This window comes from Mrakia frigida (assembly GCF_051309035.1).
Source record: "Mrakia frigida strain ATCC 22029 unplaced genomic scaffold BDY24scaffold_2, whole genome shotgun sequence".
In the NCBI taxonomy this organism is placed as follows: domain Eukaryota; kingdom Fungi; phylum Basidiomycota; class Tremellomycetes; order Cystofilobasidiales; family Mrakiaceae; genus Mrakia; species Mrakia frigida.
In genome coordinates, this window is record NW_027481279.1 from 749,962 (window position 1) to 765,306 (window position 15,345).

Genomic DNA, 15,345 nt, shown 5'->3' on the forward strand with positions numbered 1-15,345 from the left:
AAGTAAGGGAGAACGAGTTCGGTGAATCCTTTGGAGACGAGGAGGAGATGGGAGGTGGAGGAGACGGGAGTGGGAGGAGAGGAAGGGATGGAGAGTCTGTCGCAGGAGAAAGCGAAGTAGAGGATTCGCTCGAGAGCTTCGACGGGGAGGGTAGGGAGGGTGGTCATGTTGAGATGCAAGAGGGGACTGAGGGGGCGGTTGTTTGGAAATGGGGAAGGAAAGAGGAAGGAGGTAGGGAGGGAAGGGCGAGCTCGTGGCGGTTCGAGGTCAGCTCTCGTTGTCTCGAACTCCCAGACCTTTCTGGAGGATTTGGAAGATAGATCGTCATTTTCATGTGTGTAGGGCGTCGTTTGTAAGTCAAAAGCAAGGAGAAAGGGAGAAAAAAAACACTGCCGAGATAAGAAAGAGTAGAGAGAGATAAGAAGAAGCGTGAAGGGGAAAGAGAAGGAGCGAGAGAGATCGACTCTCGACGTCTATGTAAAAGGGGAGGGAAGAACGAAACGAACGAGCGAGTCGAGTATAACAGGTTGAAAGTGAAGTGGGACGGGGCGAGCAATCGATGCGATGCGAGGTTGGGTTGAGTTGGGATGGAGTCAATTCGAGGGAGAGCTCTAGATCTTGCTGCTGCCGTTCGCCTCCTCCTTAGGTAGACATTTGTAGGTCATGCCGTCGAGGACAAAGGTTCCGTAGTCGTAGATGTCCTGTAGCGAAGCAGCGATGGTGGGGTTGGAGGCTTTGCAAACTGAGGAAGGGAGAGGAGGAGGGAGGAGAGGTCAGCTTTGACGCGTCGAAGGAAACGCAAGAGGTCGACGACGGGAGGAGGACGAACTGTCGGTGACCTCCTTCGCCCAACCTGAAAAGGTCGCAGGGAGTTGAAGAGATATCAGCTATCGTTGTGGATCCAGGGTGAAGAAGGAAGAAGGGAAGCTCACGGAAGTAAGCCTGAACCCTCTGCACCGTCCAACCCGTCGGCACTGCGCTCTGTATCGACAGAACGTTGTGCAGTTTATCGGCCAGTTTGACTTGTTCTGAATAGAAGAATAGAATAGAAGAATAGAATGTCGTCAGGTCAGGTTCTCGCATAGAGGGAGAAAGGAAAGGCGAACGAACGAGCTCGTGCTGTCTTCCCAGCGGCTGTTGCGACCTGGCGACGCTTCCGTTCCAGCCCACCTAGCGTGCAGTCATCCGTACATTCCTGTGAATAGCCCAAAGGAGAATGGTAAGCTCGAGCGAACCGACGAGTGAAGGAGCTGAGTCGAGAGCGAACCATGACAACGTCCGCGACCTCCGATCCGAAGGCGAGCTGAAGCTCCTGGAAGGAGCAGTCGGTGTCCTGCAGAGTGGAGAGAAACCGTCAGCTCGATGAGAAGGCCAACATTATAGAGGTAAATGAAAGGCTCACTTCTAACACATCATGCAGGATAGCGGCTTGAAGTACCACGACGTCCGTTTCGCCTGCAGGGAGGGGAAGGAAGAAAGGAATCGGTGAGCTTTGAACTTACTCCTCTTCGACGAGCCTGAGACTGCGAAAATCTCTCCAGCGCATCCCTGCCCTCCCATCGGCTCATCTGTGCTGGGGAGGAAGGTCTAGAGCTCGAAAGGAGCAGCTCGGAAGCCTTCGCATCGCTCCTCGAACTCTGCTCGTCCGAGCTCACCCTCTCGCCCTCCTCTCCTCTTCAGCCCTTCCACCACTCGCTCTTCCTGACTTCTCCCTCCCTCTGCGACTTTGTCTCGCCTGCTGCCTCTCGACTAGACTCACCTGAATTGGCAATGAAGTTCGAGACTCCGATCCTGATAGAAGGAAAGAGAGGAAGAAAGGAAGGCAAGGCCAATCCGAGTCAGCCTCGCTCGAGGTCGACCAAGCTCCTCCATTGGTTGCTGCCAGAGAGGATCGAAAGGGAGGTGAAGTCAACGTACGGGTGGTTGATGTATGGCGAGCACGATGGATCCTTCCTCCGTTGAAAGCTATGTTTCTACTCGAGAGAGAAAGAGAGAGCGTCGGGAAGAAGAGGGAAGGAACAGCCAAGGTCAGCAGAGGGAACGAATGAGCTCTCCTCGAGCTCGCAACCTCCCACCTCCTACCCTCAGCGTCTACCCTTTAGTATACAGCGGTGAAGAAGGGAGAGAAGACTCACATTCGCAGCAAAGTTCAATGTATGCAGCAACAAGGCCATGTCCGAAGGGTTCGAAGGAAGCTTTGGGGGTTTCGGCTGAGGAGTGAGGCAGGGAATAGGGTCGTGTTCGTCTTCTGCAGGGTAGGGGAAGCATGGTCGGTTCAGAGGCGAGGGAGAAGGAGGTGGGATAAGGTGGCCCATGGTGGAAGGTAGAAGAGAGGAAGTTTTTTTTGGTGAAGGGAAGGAGGGGAAGAGGATGGAAGTTGGACGAGAAGAGGGGAGGAGGGAGGGAGCGCGCGGAGAAAGAGAGTGACGAGGTTTGAGACGAAGGGAAGGCTCGAAACTCTCGCATTTTTGCTTTGTAAATCTTTGGATTCGAGTGCTCCGGTTTTGAGGAGCCGCAGAGAAGTGAGATGCAAAGGTGCTCTTCGGTGCCTAAGAGTCTGACAGAAGAATCGAGCGTTGTTCGAGCTTCTTTTGCTCTTCTCTTTCTCGTCCTCCCTCGATCTTCTCAGACTCCTCAGTACGAGCAGAGACACGTCTGGAAGAGTCGTCTATTTGTCAAGGCCGCTGTTAAAGTATAGGAGTCCAGGCGGCCAACATCTCAGGAGAATCAGTCGCGTCGCAGGGATCTCGTGCGACGGCTTTCTTCCTCAAGTGATCAATAAAGAAAGAACGGGCGTTGAATCGTAAGTAGTGCGAGGGTGCGAGAGAGATACTTAGGCTAAAGAAAAGCAAAGAAACGTAAAGGCATGTAGGAACGAGCAGAGCCGAGAGCAAAGCGGCGAGCAGAACTACAGATCCTGCTGCTCGTACGAAGGGACGAGTCTCTGCTGCTGCTGAGGGAGAGCCCGGGGAGGAGATTCACTCTCTCGGGAGGGGAAGACTGAGGAACCCAAAGAAGGAACGGAAAGAGTCAGCGAACTCGAGGACGAAAGGAAAAAAAGAAGGCAGACGCGTCGAAGGACTGACCTTCCGAACTGGCGTTGGACGTGACTGAACTCTCCCTTCTCCTCCTCTTCTGCCTATGAGTATCCATCCCTTCCAACAACTCGTACACCGATCCAGTCCTTGATCCCGATCCACTCGACGAAGCTGCAGACTGAGGAGGGGGAGGAGCAGGAGCCGGAAGAGCCTCGTTGATGGTTGATGAAGTTGGCGGCGACGCTGCGAGAGCGTAGGCGGTTCGAGGATGCTTGAGTTTCGCTTGATGAGCAGCGCTGTGGACTCGTTCGTGCTTCTTGAGGTCCTGAGGTCGCTTGAAGGTCTTGCTGCAGGTCTGTAAAGGCGAAGGAAGGCAGAGGGTGAGACGAGCCGGGCGACGAGAAAGTGAGGGATTTATGAGGCTTGGCGGGTCGAAGAGGAAGGAAATCGACCCCTTGGAGGTTGAAAAGAATTTCTCGTAGGTCGAGGGGAAGGATCAATGCTTACCTCGCAGGAGTGAGGTTTGAAGGGAAGGTGGACTGGAAGGAGTGCAGGAGAGGGAGGGAAGACCGGTCAGCGTTTCGTTTCGTTTCCTCGCGTCGGAAGAGACTCGCTCTGGGCGAAAGAAAAGAGGAGACTGACTTCGAACGTGAGAAGTGACATGATCCCTCTTCGTGTGGACCTTGTCGCACCCGTTCCATCGACAGACCAAAGTGAGGTTCTGCTTTGTCTTCCTTCCGATGTGACTGAGGGAGGAGGAGGACGGGAACGGCGACGACGCGAGCGGGAGAGAGAACGAGCAGGAACGAGCGACAAAGGGGGAATAAAAGGGGAGTGAAGAAGGCAGAATCAGTGCTACCTCTCGAGGTTATAGGAGAGAGGAAAATAGAAGCTTACTCGTTGCAGATGTGAGCATAGAGGGTCTCGACGTCGTCCTTCTCGACCTTCACATCGCAACCCGTCCAGAGGCATCGAACAACCTCTCCGACCGGAACGCTGAAGATGTTTTGAGTGAGACTAGAAGGAGGCTGGTAGGAGATGGTCGGCGGCTGGTACTGATGCTGCTGGGGGTGAAGGAGAGGAGCGAGAGAGGAGGATTGAAGAGGGTGTTGATGTTGAAAGTGCGGGAAGCCGAACGACGACGACGACGAGGCGTGAGAGATCGTGTTCATCGTGAGAAAAGGTCGGAAAGGATGAGAGTGAAGGAAGGAGTAGGCCGGAGAGGTGAATGTATAGAAAGGGAGGGAGGGAGAAGGTGGTGGTTAGGAGGGAAGGGAAGAAGTCGAGAGGTCGGGCGTTGAAGTCGAATTGGGAGTGCTTGGCTCTGGGACCTGAGAGTGCCGCAGGCTGCTGGGCGACAATAGTTGTCTGAGTTGAAGGTCGGTATACCTTGGCTGGGAGAGTTCAAGGGGAAGCGAAAACAAGCAGAACGAGGAGAAGGAGCAGGAGATCGAGCGACGCACTGTTTACCGTTTCTGTCTCTCTCAGTATCGAAGCCAACAGTGTGAGAAGAAGATTCGATCTGGGGTAAAAAAAAATCGTCGAACAAAAGAGAAAAGTAGGAGAAAGATAGAGAATAGAGCTAGCGTGAACGAAGTAGGGAGAGAGAGAGAGAGATGAAAGGAAAGGAGTGTCCGACGCGCCCGCTGGAGGGAACGAAAACAAGCGAGCGAAAAAGCGAACATAACAGAGGCGAGAACGAAAAAGCTAGAAAGAAACAAAGTAACAGAGGAGAGGAAATGAGAGCGGGCTAGAGACTGCTACAAATATAAGTGAAGGGCATACACGAGAGACGAAAACAGGCGAGACCAAAACGACGCGTCGAAGACTCTTCTCCTCCTCAAGCAGTCAGGCCCACTCCTCCTCCCGCCCTCATCATCTCCGCCTCCTCGACTTTCACCTCAACCTTCACCTGCCCAGCCTGCATGGCGACCGTCTTCCTCCACTTATCGTTCACAGCGATCAACAACGCTTTGATCAACTCGACGTGTCGCTCTGCCTCCTTCGCCTTCGACTCCCTCTCGGCCGCTCCTCCAAGTCCGCTGATTTCGTGAACTCCCTTGACGAGCTCGTCTGCCGACCAGGGTCGAGCGAGATCGGGGTAGAGGGTGGAGAGGGGAGGTAGGGTGGTTCCGTTGGTGGGAGTGGTGGGTCGAGTGGTAGACTGGGAGTGAGAGGAGGAAGGAGACGAGGGAGTAGGAGAGGCCGATCCTTGGTGGGTAGAAGACGTTCGGAAGTGGGAGAGGGAGTAGGAGGAGTTGATGGAAGGGAGCTTGAGCTCGGGGTCGAAATCCTGGAGGGATCCGGAGGCGAGAAGGGTGGAGGGAAGGGGAGGCGACGAGGAGAGGATTTCTTCCGACGACGACGATGACGAAGTTTGAGATTGGTGGGGTCCCTTCATCGCGACGTCCGATGGCGAGTTGATCTTCTCGTCCTGCTCCTCCTCGAAGTTCTCCATGACGGCCTCGTCTTCTTCCTCCTCCTCCTCGACTCCTCCTGATCCTCTCTCGTTCGACTCCCTGGGAGCAGCCGAGCTCAGAGGCTCCATCATCCTGTAGGTGTTCGCCAACAGGTTGACCGGGGCCAACCCCGTCTGGATCGCAGGTCCTCTCGACTTGGCGAGCGAGTCGAACGAAGTGGAGAGTCCAGGCGATGGGTGCTGGTGGTACGATCCCGTCGATCCGTTTCGTGCGAACTGAGATGACTCGTGATCGGAGGCTTCGTTGAAAGAGAAGATCTCCGAGGAGGACGACGAGTAGTGGGAGGACGACGCGTGGGAGTTGGCAGGGGAAGGAGCCGACGAGTCGAAGGTAGGGACCGCCGAGACGGGAGTGGGGAGTTGAGGAGTGTTTCCGGTGAAGAGGGTCTGCATTCCGAGGATGGGAGGAGCGGAAGGGAGGGAGGATCGACCGTTTCCGGAGGGGAGTTGAGCGATGGGTCGGTTGGAGAGGGAGATGGGAGGAGTTCCGTAGTTCGACGAGGGTCCGGAGTTGGGAGCCGAGGTTCGTCGGGAGAACTGCTGCTGAGCGTGGTTGTTGTTGTTGAAGGAGTTGGGATCGTGGAGGTTGGGGTAGAGAGGTCCGTTGGATCCGAAGTTGTTTCCCTGCTGAGCCATTCGTTGCTGGAGAGCGAGCTGTTCCTGGAGCTCTCGGATCTGCTGCTGCTGCTGCTGCTGGAGCTGGAACTGCTGCTGGAGCTGGATGCTACCGAAGAGGACGCTGGGGTCCAGTCCAGGCATTCCGGCGATCCCCATTTGAGCGAGGACGTTGGCGTCGAAGTGAGGAGGAGCGTGGGACTGCTGGTGCTGCTGTTGGTGTTGCTGCTCTCCGTTGGGTCTCGATCCGTCGACTCCGTTGAACGAAGGAGATCCCCCTCGAAGGTTCTGCTGCTGAGCGGTCGCTCCCATGAGGAGGTTGAAGAGGAACGAGTTGGTGGACGCGACCTCCGCCTCGCTGTGGAAGTCGGGAAGAGGAGCTGCCGTGTTGAACTGGTCGAGGAAGTTGGGTTGACCGAGGTTGGGGAAGGAAGCGTTGTTGGGGATGGAGGAGTGCTGAGGGAGCTGGAGGTGAGAAGGACTGGGGAGAGGGTTGAAGTGGGTGGGGAGAGGAGGCGAAGGGTTTCCGTCTCCAGGGCTTCCTCCTGATCCGACGGTAGCGAGTCCCCTCGTCATCTCCTCGAGTCGCCGAGCCATCTCTGCGGAAGAAAGGAATCGAAGGGAATCAACAAAGGGTCAGCCAAGGAGCGTCGGTACAAGTCTCGAACAGTCATCCGAGGAACGCCCAGGCGGAGAGAAGAGACTGCTGCGACTCACCCTGGTCGTACGTAGGCTCAACCTTCCTCTTCTTGACCTCGTCGAAGAATCCTCCAAGATCGTAGGTTCGCTTCTGACCTGTCTGAGCTCCTCCGTCCCATCCTTGCTGTCCGGGGTAGTGATTGGCTTGAGGGTGGTGAAGCTGAGGTTGGTTGGGGTATCCTCCTCCCCCGGCGAGCGTGTACATGTTGTTCTGGAGAGCGTAGGGGTTCTGGAGGAGGGAGTTGTGAGGAGGGAAGTTGTTGGGATCTTGGTTGGCGGTAAGGTGAGGGTAGGGGAGGAAGTGGTCGGGAGGAGGAGTGGAGAGAGGATCCGAGTGACTCGAGAGCGAGTGAGGCGAGAGCGAGTTGGATTTGGGCGATGCGAACTCTGAATACGTATGTGGGAGGTAGAGTAGCATCAGTAGGGAGTTCTGAAGCGTGAGTGGAGCGGCGAGAAAAACAACGAGGACGAAAGGAAGAAGAGCGACTCACCAGGCGTGCTTCCCTCTCGACTTCCCGAGCTCGAGAAGCTCTCCCTCGCCGCTCGTCCTCTAGGAACGAGCAGTCCCGCCGATGACTTCTTCTCAGCAGGAGCGGTTCCAGCGAGAACTCGATCCGCGAACTCTGGATCCTCGGAAACAGCAGCCTTCGAGTGCTTGTGGGCTGAGTGGTGCTCTTGGGTGTGGATTCGCTCGTGCTTCTTGAGATCCTGAGGTCGTTTGAACGTTTTCGAGCAGACCTGGGAGGGAGGAAAGAGAGAAACGAAGAAAAGGTCAGCATGCACGTTCTGTGAGAGGAAGGAGAAGAATAGAAAAGGTCTCCGTCTAATCGGCCAGGTCGAAATTAGGCTTCGATTGTCGAGCGAGACCCTTCCGACCTTTGAACGACGCCAAGAAACAGAAAGAGGGAGAGGAACTGACTGGACATCCGTGAGGTTTTAGAGGAGTGTGAACTGGAGGTATAGCAGGAGAAGGGGAGAGAGAAAAGTGTCAGCGACGAAGGAAAGAAGCGGAAAAGGCAGCAAACGATCGTCCGAGAATAGTTGAAGGAGCGAGACCAACGAGGGCAAGAGTCGATGAGCTCGACAGAAAGAGGGAAGGAAGAAGAAGAGGAAACTTACCTCGAAGGTGAGAAGTGATGTGATCCCTCTTAGCGCAAGAAATCTCGCATCCCTTCCAGTGACAGGTCAAGCAGAGGTTTTGAGTAGATTTTCGTCCGATGTGACTGGAGGAGAAGAAGGGAGGGAGGGAAACGACGACGAGTGTTGGGAAGGAGTCGCAGTTCGAACGGGAGAGTAGCGATGAAGGGAAGAAGACGACGTCAAAGAGGATTGTTGATGAGTTTGAAGGAGGTTCGGAGAGAGCGAGAAACAGCCAAGGAAAGGGAGAGGCGGGCGAAAGGGACGGGAGGGGAGGTGAAGGAGGAAGAGGGAGAGCAAGGTCAGCTTCAAAGGTAGGCGAGACAACACTCTTACGATGGTACACAAGGGAAGAAGGGGTACTAACTCGTTGCAGAGATGAAGGTAGAGACTCTCAGCGTCAGGAGCGACTCGCTGGCAGTCGTCCCAGAGACAGTGGTGAACCTCTAGAACCGCTGGAGGAGGAGGAGGAGGAGCGCCGTTGTTGAAGTTCGTAGAGGAGTTGTATTGATGTTGCTGCTGCTGTTGCTGTTGTTGTTGATGATGAGCACCCATCGTAGAGCGATTCATGGGGTAGAGAGAGGGAGAGAGGGAGAGGGAGAAGGGAAGGATCGAGGGTGGAAGTTGGGATGGAAGGAGGACTTGGCCTTTCTCAACTCTGCCCTTGGCGGAGGGCAGCTTGCTCGGTGTCAAAATTCTTGATGCGTAATCCTTCGCGACAACAAGAAGTCGAGATTTTCCCTTTCGAAGACTGCTTTCAACAGCTGACTGAAAGAAAGAGAGGTGTCACTGCATTTTTTTGAACGTGAAATCGCGACTTGGAGAATCTGCGACCGTCGCTCTCTTCTTCCTTCGATTGACTCTCTCTCCTCCGTCTCTACGCGTCTGGGAAGTGACCAACAAAACTGCGAGAAACCGTCAACAAACTCATTATCATGTTCTAGCAGAAGGCCAAGGGTTCGACGGAGTAGTGAGAGACCTGCTCTGATCGAAACTTTTTTCCCCGGCTCCCTTTCCTCGTCGTCGCGTTTGGTTGATGGGTCGAGTTCGAAAGCAATCGTCGCTCGACCTCCCGAGGAACACTTGTAGAGTTTCATCAGAACCGACCCGAAATGACTGTAAGGGGTCCCACCCAGTCTCTTCACTAGACTGTCGTTCGTAAATCAGAGCTAGACCCGCTGCCTTCTTGGTCGATTCCTCGACGCGTCTTAATTCTTTCCGTCGCTCTTCCCTCTTCAACACCGTTTTTCGCTGCTCCATGCTCATCGAACGGTTGAAGGGCGAAATTAATCGAGCCGTCGTTTGTTCATAGGCAGCCAGCTGGGGCGGGAAAGACCATACAGTAGATCCGAGGTGGTGAAGTTTGAGAGGATGAGACTGAGACTCGGTTGCGACGCGTCTGTGAAGATGAGTGGGAAGACCAGGCAGCCAGGTGTTGAATGAAGATCGGACAAATATACAGTAGTTAAGAGTAGCAAAATAAGCAGACGAATTTACGGTTAGTGAAGGCTGCGAATTGAGAAGAAAAGACGAAAGCTCACGCGTCTCCTTTTCCCTTTGAAGCTTCTCTGGAAACAAAGCTTCGATTTTGAACACTGGGGACGCTCTTTCAAGACAATGAGAGGATTATAAAATCAGACTCATTGGACGCGACGTCCAGAAGAATGAAGAGGCCCTTGTCAAAGCGATAAGGTCGCTGAGCAGACGGGATATGATGCAGAAAGAGGAAAAGCTGGAGTCGCACAGACTTCAGCAGAAGAGCTTGAAGGACGACAAGGGAGAGAGATCATAGCGAGGATCGATTGAAGTGCGCTTGGGGGCAAATACCTACACGAAGGTGGATTATCGGGCTAAGAGTCGCCGACAGATTTGACGACGCGTCGTCGTCTCCTTTCTACGGCTTCCCTCTTCCCCTTTTCTTTGTGGACAACAGGGACTGGCTAGAAGAAATTCACCAAAGAGATCGAATATCTGCCCAATCACAGAAAAACACTCTTGCAAGGCGTCTTGCTTCCTGCTAATCACCAGCCCGCCCTCGCCGACCACTCTTCTCCCTGCGTCCCAGTGTCCCTTTTTGTCCTATTCCGGCGTCCTCCCTCAACTTCAGCGTCCTATCGCCTTCCTTCTTCTCTCGAACGAAAAAAACATATCGGCTTTCATAGCCTGAAACGTCATTCTCGGCCGCAACCCTCCTCCGCTTCAAACGGACCCCCCCCTTCGCCTCCCGTCTCTCTTCTCCCCTTCCTCCCTGCCTCCCAACGTCCATGCACCTCCTTAAGACCATCTCAGCACCTCGATCCACTTCCTGTCTCATCCCTCGTCTACTTCCATATTCTCGAACCATGTCCACTCCCTCTACGACCGAGTCTCCAGCTCAAGACGGCCTCGTCAACCAATCCTCTTCCTCCCTCCCACCTCCCGCCTCCCCTTCCTCCTCCCCTCCAGAAGCGACTGCACAGAAGTCGCAGGATACTGAGGAGGAGCCCTCGAAGTTTTCGGTCTTTGGAAACGGGATCACCCAGGTCCACGACGGTGAGCTCTCTTCTTCGAGGGAAAGAAGGAGGGAGGGCTGAATTGCTGAGCTCGAGCTCACCTCCACTTCCTTCCTTTGCCTGACATCTCCTTCCCTTCCTCCTGCCTCTTCTGCCGTCTTCAGTACCCATGGCTGTCATCGCTCGACCGATCCCTTCGATTCTCGACGAGGAGAAGGTTCAGACTTTCATGAAGGAGATCGAGGTGAGCTCGGCTTTCCACTGCTCCTCCTTCTCTCCCCTCCCTTCACCGCTCGTCCTCCTTCGCTCGACCATCGATCTGTCTGGAACATGCGTCTCGTTCCTTCACGAAGCTTCAACTAACTTGCATCCCAACTCTATCCCTTTCTTCTTCAGCGAGGAGATACTTTCACGCCCATCGAAGTCCTGCGAGTCAAGAACCCTTCGGATCCGTCTCAGAGCCGCTACTACAGTCTCGGAGGTTGTCATCGGTAGGTCTCTTTCGCAGCACCTCTTTTTAACCCTTCTACAGACTCTGACCTCTCCTTCCCTTCCTCTTCTTCTTCTTCTCTTACAGCTACGAAGCTCACAAGCGACTCGGACGAGAAACGATTCCCGGGAAGATCATCTCCGTCCCTGCCTCAACGATGAAACTGTATCTTGGTGGCGGTAGTCAGTTTTAGGAGTCTTCTGCAAGTGTTTTGCGAGGGGAAGCCTCAGACGGTGTGAGGTTACTTCAGTGAGTTCGAGACGCGTCCGTCCTTCCCTCCGCGTCGACGTCCATTCGAACCTTTGCTGACGATCTCATTCCTACATCTCCTCTCTTCAAAGGCTTCGTGTACCATCTGTAGTCCCACATACTCAGGTCGGAGATCTGCATCTCTCCACCTCTGACGGAGCCATCTCCCTCTTTCCTCGCCCTTTCCCTCCTGTAGACTACCTACCAGCCGAGATCGAGTCATGACGTTAGGTCCAAAAGAGGTGGTATTTTGATACAGTGAGCTAAAGATACAATAACGAAGCAAACCCAGCGAGCAGAAGTCTAGAAGTTCGATCGTTTGTTCGTCGGCTTCGGTCGTTCCCAAGCGGCAGGTTTGGGCCACTGAAAGAAGGGAACGAGAAAGGTCAACTCAACGTCGCTGTACTGACATGAAGGGAGAGAGAGTGGACGAACCTTAGCGTCCAACCAAGAGATCATGGAGGCGATGCTGGAGGAGGAAGAAAGATGGTTCAGAGCGACCCGTCAGTTCTTCCTTTCACCTTCGATATTTCGCATCTCTCTCTGTTTCGTCGAAAGGAGTCAAAGGTAAGACTCACGAGCGCTCTGTATCGAATCCTACGATGTCGTCGTTGAGAACCATTGAGCTGATGCGTCCGGACGAGAGTTGAGCAGCCGCTGCGATCATGTCCTGGAGGAGAACGGAAGCGGAGAGGGGAAGAATGTCAGCGAGAGGGGATCAGTACTGATAGAGGGAATTCCGTGAGCTAACTTTGGGGTGTTTGACCTGGAAAAGAAGAGAGACGTCGGCATTACGATCAGACTCAGAGACGCGTCGCATCGTCTCAATTCCTCCCCCGAGCTCAACTCTCGATCGCTCCTCGACAACTCCGGACGGTTCGGAAACGTACCTGGGTGAACGCGAACTCCGATCGACCCTCAGTATATTGATAACGAGCGATGAGTCTCAGGCACCACACCCTCAAGTCGACCGTCTCCCGCTTCGGGCTTCGAACGACGTTGTCGAGAGAGAAGTCGGTTCCTTCGAAGAGTTTAGTGAGAGGCAGGTGCGGTTGTGAGATGGAGGAGTGATGAGTCGGCGAGAAGGAGATGTCGGTGGCGGGAAGGAGAGCGGAGAGTCCTCGAGGTCCGGACGCTCTAGCGAGTGCTTGAAGGACTGCAAGGCGACGGAAGGGAGAGGGAGTGGATCAGAAAAGGTCTGGGACTACGAAAGAGGAAAGAAAGAGGGTGCTCACTGCAGTCTCCACACTCTGTGTGCTCAAAAGCGAGTCTCTTGAACGCGTCGGTCGATGAAGTCGTTTCCGACTCGTTCCAGAAGGTACCGAAGCAGGTTTCGAGCTTGATGGTGCACGATGTGTAGTAGTATCCAGGTCCGTTGGGGAGGGCACCGTCGAGACTCGCTGCAAGACATGGGAAAAACAGGAAGAGGCGAGTCAGCGGAACTTCGAGTGGAAAAAAAAAAAAAAAAAAGCGAAGAAAACGAGACTCACACCACAAGAACTCCGTGACCTGAGGACCTTCCACCCCCATCTCCTTCATCTGAGGCTCCAGGTTCTTCCAATCCATCATCGGTCGCGTCGACTTGTCGAACCTCGGGATCACCACCGACTTCTGCGTCGTAGCCTCTCTCACCCGCAACATCTTCCTTATCTCCTCCCTCTCCTCGTCTCCCCACATCCCATCCTCTCCCCCGAGTCTCACAACAGCCCACGTCCAGAGCATGCTCTCTCTCGCTCGTTCGATGAGGAACATGGGAGCCAGCCACGAAGGATGTAGATCCCCGACGCGTGACGAGTCCGATAGACCTCGTTCGACCTCCCGAAAGCGACGATGAGCGGAGAAGGCGAAGTCGCTCCTCCAGATGATGGCGATTTCCTCCAGCATCGGTGTCGAGAGAAGCTAGGAGAAACACAAATAGGAGATGAGAGTCAGCGCAAGGACGAGAAGTGCGACACAGAAAAGAGAGGGCGACGAACTTTGCCGATATGCTCGACGGGTGCTCGTTTCTTGGCTCCGAATCGATGACCTATCGAATTGGATGGGGTCAAAGTCGACGTCAGGCTTCAGGAAAAGAGAAATTCTGGCCCTGGGGACTTTCGGGGACTCACCGAGAAGAAAGTTCGAACGCGTCAACGCCGACAGCTCGTGAGGGCAAGCCGTCGGTGGGAACTCAGTCGCAGGTTCGATCGTTCCTGGTTGAGCGATTCGAACGATAGGACCGAAGAGAGGGTGGACCCAGTCGGTGAGGGTGTGCGGTCGAGTGAGGAGGAACTCGTCGTTGAGGTAGCTGTTCCGACGCGACGAAAAAAGGGGGTCAGAAGACGAATAGAGGCGTCGAGATGAACGAGGTGAGCTCACATGAAGTTTTCAGCGAGATCAGGGATGTTGACGAGGTTTCCTTCGATGGCGAAACTGCAGAATAACAAGAAAGAAGAGACGACGAGAGTCAGCCCGCGGCAACTCGACGAGACCTCGACGATCTGGCCGATCAAACTCACCTGTTGAACGTAGGAAGCGTATCGTGCCTGAACTGCCTCTCCTCCCAAGCTGCTCCACCACTCGCTCGATCTCGGAAGATGTCCGAGTGATGGTGAACCTCAACGACGACTCCCTCCTCTGTTCCCACTCCCACCAACTCCCGCCGGAGCCAAGTCGGGATCTGACCCACCCTCCAATCCTCTCCACGATCTTCAAACTCCAGGTTCCACAGAACCTCCTTCCTATCGTCTCCCTCCAGAGCCCAGTCTCCCAGAACGAGGTGGAATGTCCGAATGCGACCTCTCATGGCTTGAAGAGCGGCGCGGAGAGAGTGCTGGAGTTCCGACTTGTTCCTGAAGTGCTTGAAAGGGACGTCGACGTTGGCTTCTTCAGCGTAGCGTTTAAACTGCTCTAGCCATTGCGGGTCGGTACCCTGAGAAGCAAAGAGGAAGAGGGGGAGTTGAGAACGAAGTCGACCGAAGCTTGCTTTCGTCTTTCTCGCGTTTCCGCAACGAGCAACGGGGAAGGAACGAGGCTACTCACGTTGACCCACGTCCAGACGATCTGACGAGAAGAGTCGAAGGACGATTGTTCTGTCAGCAAGAGCCTTGTCGTGAAGAAAGAAGACACAAGGGAACGAGGAGTGAGCTCACATCGACGACGACTTTCCCTTCTAAACTCTCCCTCAAGCACGACTCTCCTCGACCAATCCATCGCTCCAGACACTCGTCGTCCAAGATCTGAACCTCCTTCGTGAGACTCGCTCCGTCCTGACCTCCGAACGTCCTGTCCGAGGGGAAGACAGAGTATCCCGCGTCGAGGTCGTTCAACGAGAGGGAGCCCAGCCCTGCCGTCGAACTCGATTGCAGCCCGCTCAGGGTGAGGAGAGACGATATAGAACCAGGAGAGGCGAGGAAGAAAAGGAGGAGGGTTGTTGTGAAGACTGCTGAGAAGCTGAGGATCCGGAGTTTAGACCTCGAGTCGGGAAGGAGCGTTGAGCTGGTCGAGCCTCGTCGAGCGAGGAAGTTGCGAAAGGAAGGGAACATGGCTGGGAGGAGAGGTTGGTTGAACCTCAGATAGTTCGAAAGGAGGGTAGTGTAAGAGTGGTGAAGAGGGTACAAGGGGGACGAGAAGGAACAAAGAGAGAGGGCTGAAGGAGGAGGAGAGGTTGATGAGGTTGGGCCAAGGGACACGAAGGCCGTCGAAGAAGTGGTCGTGTGCGACCTTTTTTTTTCGAGGAAGAACATGCCCCGGGAAGCCAAGGGAGGGGCCATACAAAGGTGGGGTTGATGAGAGAAGAATCGCAGTGCAAAGAAGGAAGATCAGGGTCGGAGAAACGACCAAACCTGTTGCCGCTGGCCGATCTTTCAACGAACTGTGCCGAGGTTCCCTCCTCTTCCAGTCGTCTTCTACAGGTCTGACGAGTCTAGTGAGGCTCTGTTGAAGTTTTGGGTGGCAGGTGTGAGCTGAAGAACGAAGTCGAGAAGAAAGGGGGATTCGAGGGATGATGGTCGTTCGAGAGAAAGAGGCGCAAAGAAGGCGTTCGTTCAGAGTCTTTCACAACACTCCTCCTTCGCGACGACAGGACCTCGGGTCGACTCCTCTCGCTCTTCTCCTCTCTCCGAGCTATACTTGATCTTGAGATGGGTCGCCTCGGAGTTCCGTGAT

General features: G+C 54.6%; 5 protein-coding genes across 5 annotated transcripts; 1 reads left to right on the forward strand and 4 right to left on the reverse strand.

Annotated features, from left to right (window-relative positions):
- Positions 1-211: 211 nt before the first annotated feature.
- BDY24DRAFT_375417 (uncharacterized protein) lies at positions 212-2,377 on the reverse strand. The gene is made up of 9 exons (XM_076638544.1): positions 2,136-2,377; positions 1,918-1,973; positions 1,760-1,791; positions 1,403-1,455; positions 1,268-1,333; positions 1,111-1,195; positions 933-1,028; positions 830-853; positions 212-742 (listed from the first exon to the last, which is right to left on the reverse strand). Exons 1-9 carry the CDS (start codon positions 2,313-2,315, stop codon positions 612-614), a joined length of 723 nt encoding a protein of 240 aa, XP_076500767.1. The 5' UTR covers positions 2,316-2,377; the 3' UTR covers positions 212-611.
- Positions 2,378-2,790: 413 nt separating this feature from the next.
- On the reverse strand, positions 2,791-4,298 carry BDY24DRAFT_437931 (C2H2-type zinc finger protein). The gene is made up of 5 exons (XM_076644313.1): positions 3,936-4,298; positions 3,681-3,784; positions 3,546-3,577; positions 3,087-3,393; positions 2,791-3,000 (listed from the first exon to the last, which is right to left on the reverse strand). The coding sequence occupies exons 1-5, from the start codon at positions 4,208-4,210 to the stop codon at positions 2,909-2,911; spliced, it is 810 nt and encodes a 269-aa protein (XP_076500768.1). The 5' UTR covers positions 4,211-4,298; the 3' UTR covers positions 2,791-2,908.
- Positions 4,299-4,435: 137 nt separating this feature from the next.
- BDY24DRAFT_375426 (C2H2-type zinc finger protein) lies at positions 4,436-8,572 on the reverse strand. Its single transcript, XM_076638545.1, has 6 exons — positions 8,336-8,572; positions 7,951-8,054; positions 7,751-7,782; positions 7,323-7,569; positions 6,850-7,218; positions 4,436-6,731 (listed from the first exon to the last, which is right to left on the reverse strand). The coding sequence occupies exons 1-6, from the start codon at positions 8,536-8,538 to the stop codon at positions 4,879-4,881; spliced, it is 2,808 nt and encodes a 935-aa protein (XP_076500769.1). The 5' UTR covers positions 8,539-8,572; the 3' UTR covers positions 4,436-4,878.
- A 2,051-nt stretch (positions 8,573-10,623) lies between these two features.
- On the forward strand, positions 10,624-11,143 carry SRX1 (sulfiredoxin; the record flags this gene model as incomplete). Its single annotated transcript, XM_076637212.1, has 3 exons — positions 10,624-10,704; positions 10,857-10,951; positions 11,038-11,143. Coding segments are annotated over 3 exons (282 nt in total), but the record flags the coding sequence as incomplete, so codon positions are not given.
- Positions 11,144-11,541: 398 nt separating this feature from the next.
- Positions 11,542-15,188, reverse strand: BDY24DRAFT_375433 (uncharacterized protein). The gene is made up of 10 exons (XM_076638546.1): positions 14,331-15,188; positions 14,221-14,241; positions 13,698-14,110; positions 13,558-13,611; positions 13,308-13,486; positions 13,176-13,225; positions 12,690-13,098; positions 12,435-12,599; positions 11,778-12,355; positions 11,542-11,668 (listed from the first exon to the last, which is right to left on the reverse strand). Exons 1-9 carry the CDS (start codon positions 14,949-14,951, stop codon positions 12,042-12,044), a joined length of 2,226 nt encoding a protein of 741 aa, XP_076500771.1. The 5' UTR covers positions 14,952-15,188; the 3' UTR covers positions 11,542-11,668; positions 11,778-12,041.
- Positions 15,189-15,345: the final 157 nt, after the last annotated feature.

Excerpts from the sequence above, each read along its gene's own strand:
- BDY24DRAFT_375433 (XM_076638546.1), bottom strand. The coding sequence starts at position 14,951 with ATGGCCCCTCCCTTGGCTTCCCGGGGCATGTTCTTCCTCGAAAAAAAA. Across the intron at positions 13,612-13,697 it reads ACGCTTCCTACGTTCAACAG|TTTCGCCATCGAAGGAAACC; the intron begins GTGAGTTTGATC and ends GTTATTCTGCAG. Across the intron at positions 12,600-12,689 it reads GGTCACGGAGTTCTTGTGGT|CGAGTCTCGACGGTGCCCTC; the intron begins GTGAGTCTCGTT and ends CATGTCTTGCAG.
- BDY24DRAFT_375426 (XM_076638545.1), bottom strand. The coding sequence starts at position 8,538 with ATGAATCGCTCTACGATGGGTGCTCATCATCAACAACAACAGCAACAG. Across the intron at positions 7,783-7,950 it reads CATCACTTCTCACCTTCGAG|TTCACACTCCTCTAAAACCT; the intron begins GTAAGTTTCCTC and ends CTATACCTCCAG. Across the intron at positions 7,570-7,750 it reads TAAAACCTCACGGATGTCCA|GTCTGCTCGAAAACGTTCAA; the intron begins GTCAGTTCCTCT and ends CCTCCCTCCCAG.
- BDY24DRAFT_437931 (XM_076644313.1), bottom strand. The coding sequence starts at position 4,210 with ATGAACACGATCTCTCACGCCTCGTCGTCGTCGTCGTTCGGCTTCCCG. Across the intron at positions 3,785-3,935 it reads TATGCTCACATCTGCAACGA|TCACATCGGAAGGAAGACAA; the intron begins GTAAGCTTCTAT and ends CTCCTCCCTCAG. Across the intron at positions 3,001-3,086 it reads GTCCAACGCCAGTTCGGAAG|TCTTCCCCTCCCGAGAGAGT; the intron begins GTCAGTCCTTCG and ends TGGGTTCCTCAG.
- BDY24DRAFT_375417 (XM_076638544.1), bottom strand. The coding sequence starts at position 2,315 with ATGGGCCACCTTATCCCACCTCCTTCTCCCTCGCCTCTGAACCGACCA. Across the intron at positions 1,456-1,759 it reads GAACTTCATTGCCAATTCAG|GCGAAACGGACGTCGTGGTA; the intron begins GTGAGTCTAGTC and ends CCCTCCCTGCAG. Across the intron at positions 1,029-1,110 it reads TGGGAAGACAGCACGAGCTC|AACAAGTCAAACTGGCCGAT; the intron begins GTTCGTTCGCCT and ends TCTTCTATTCAG.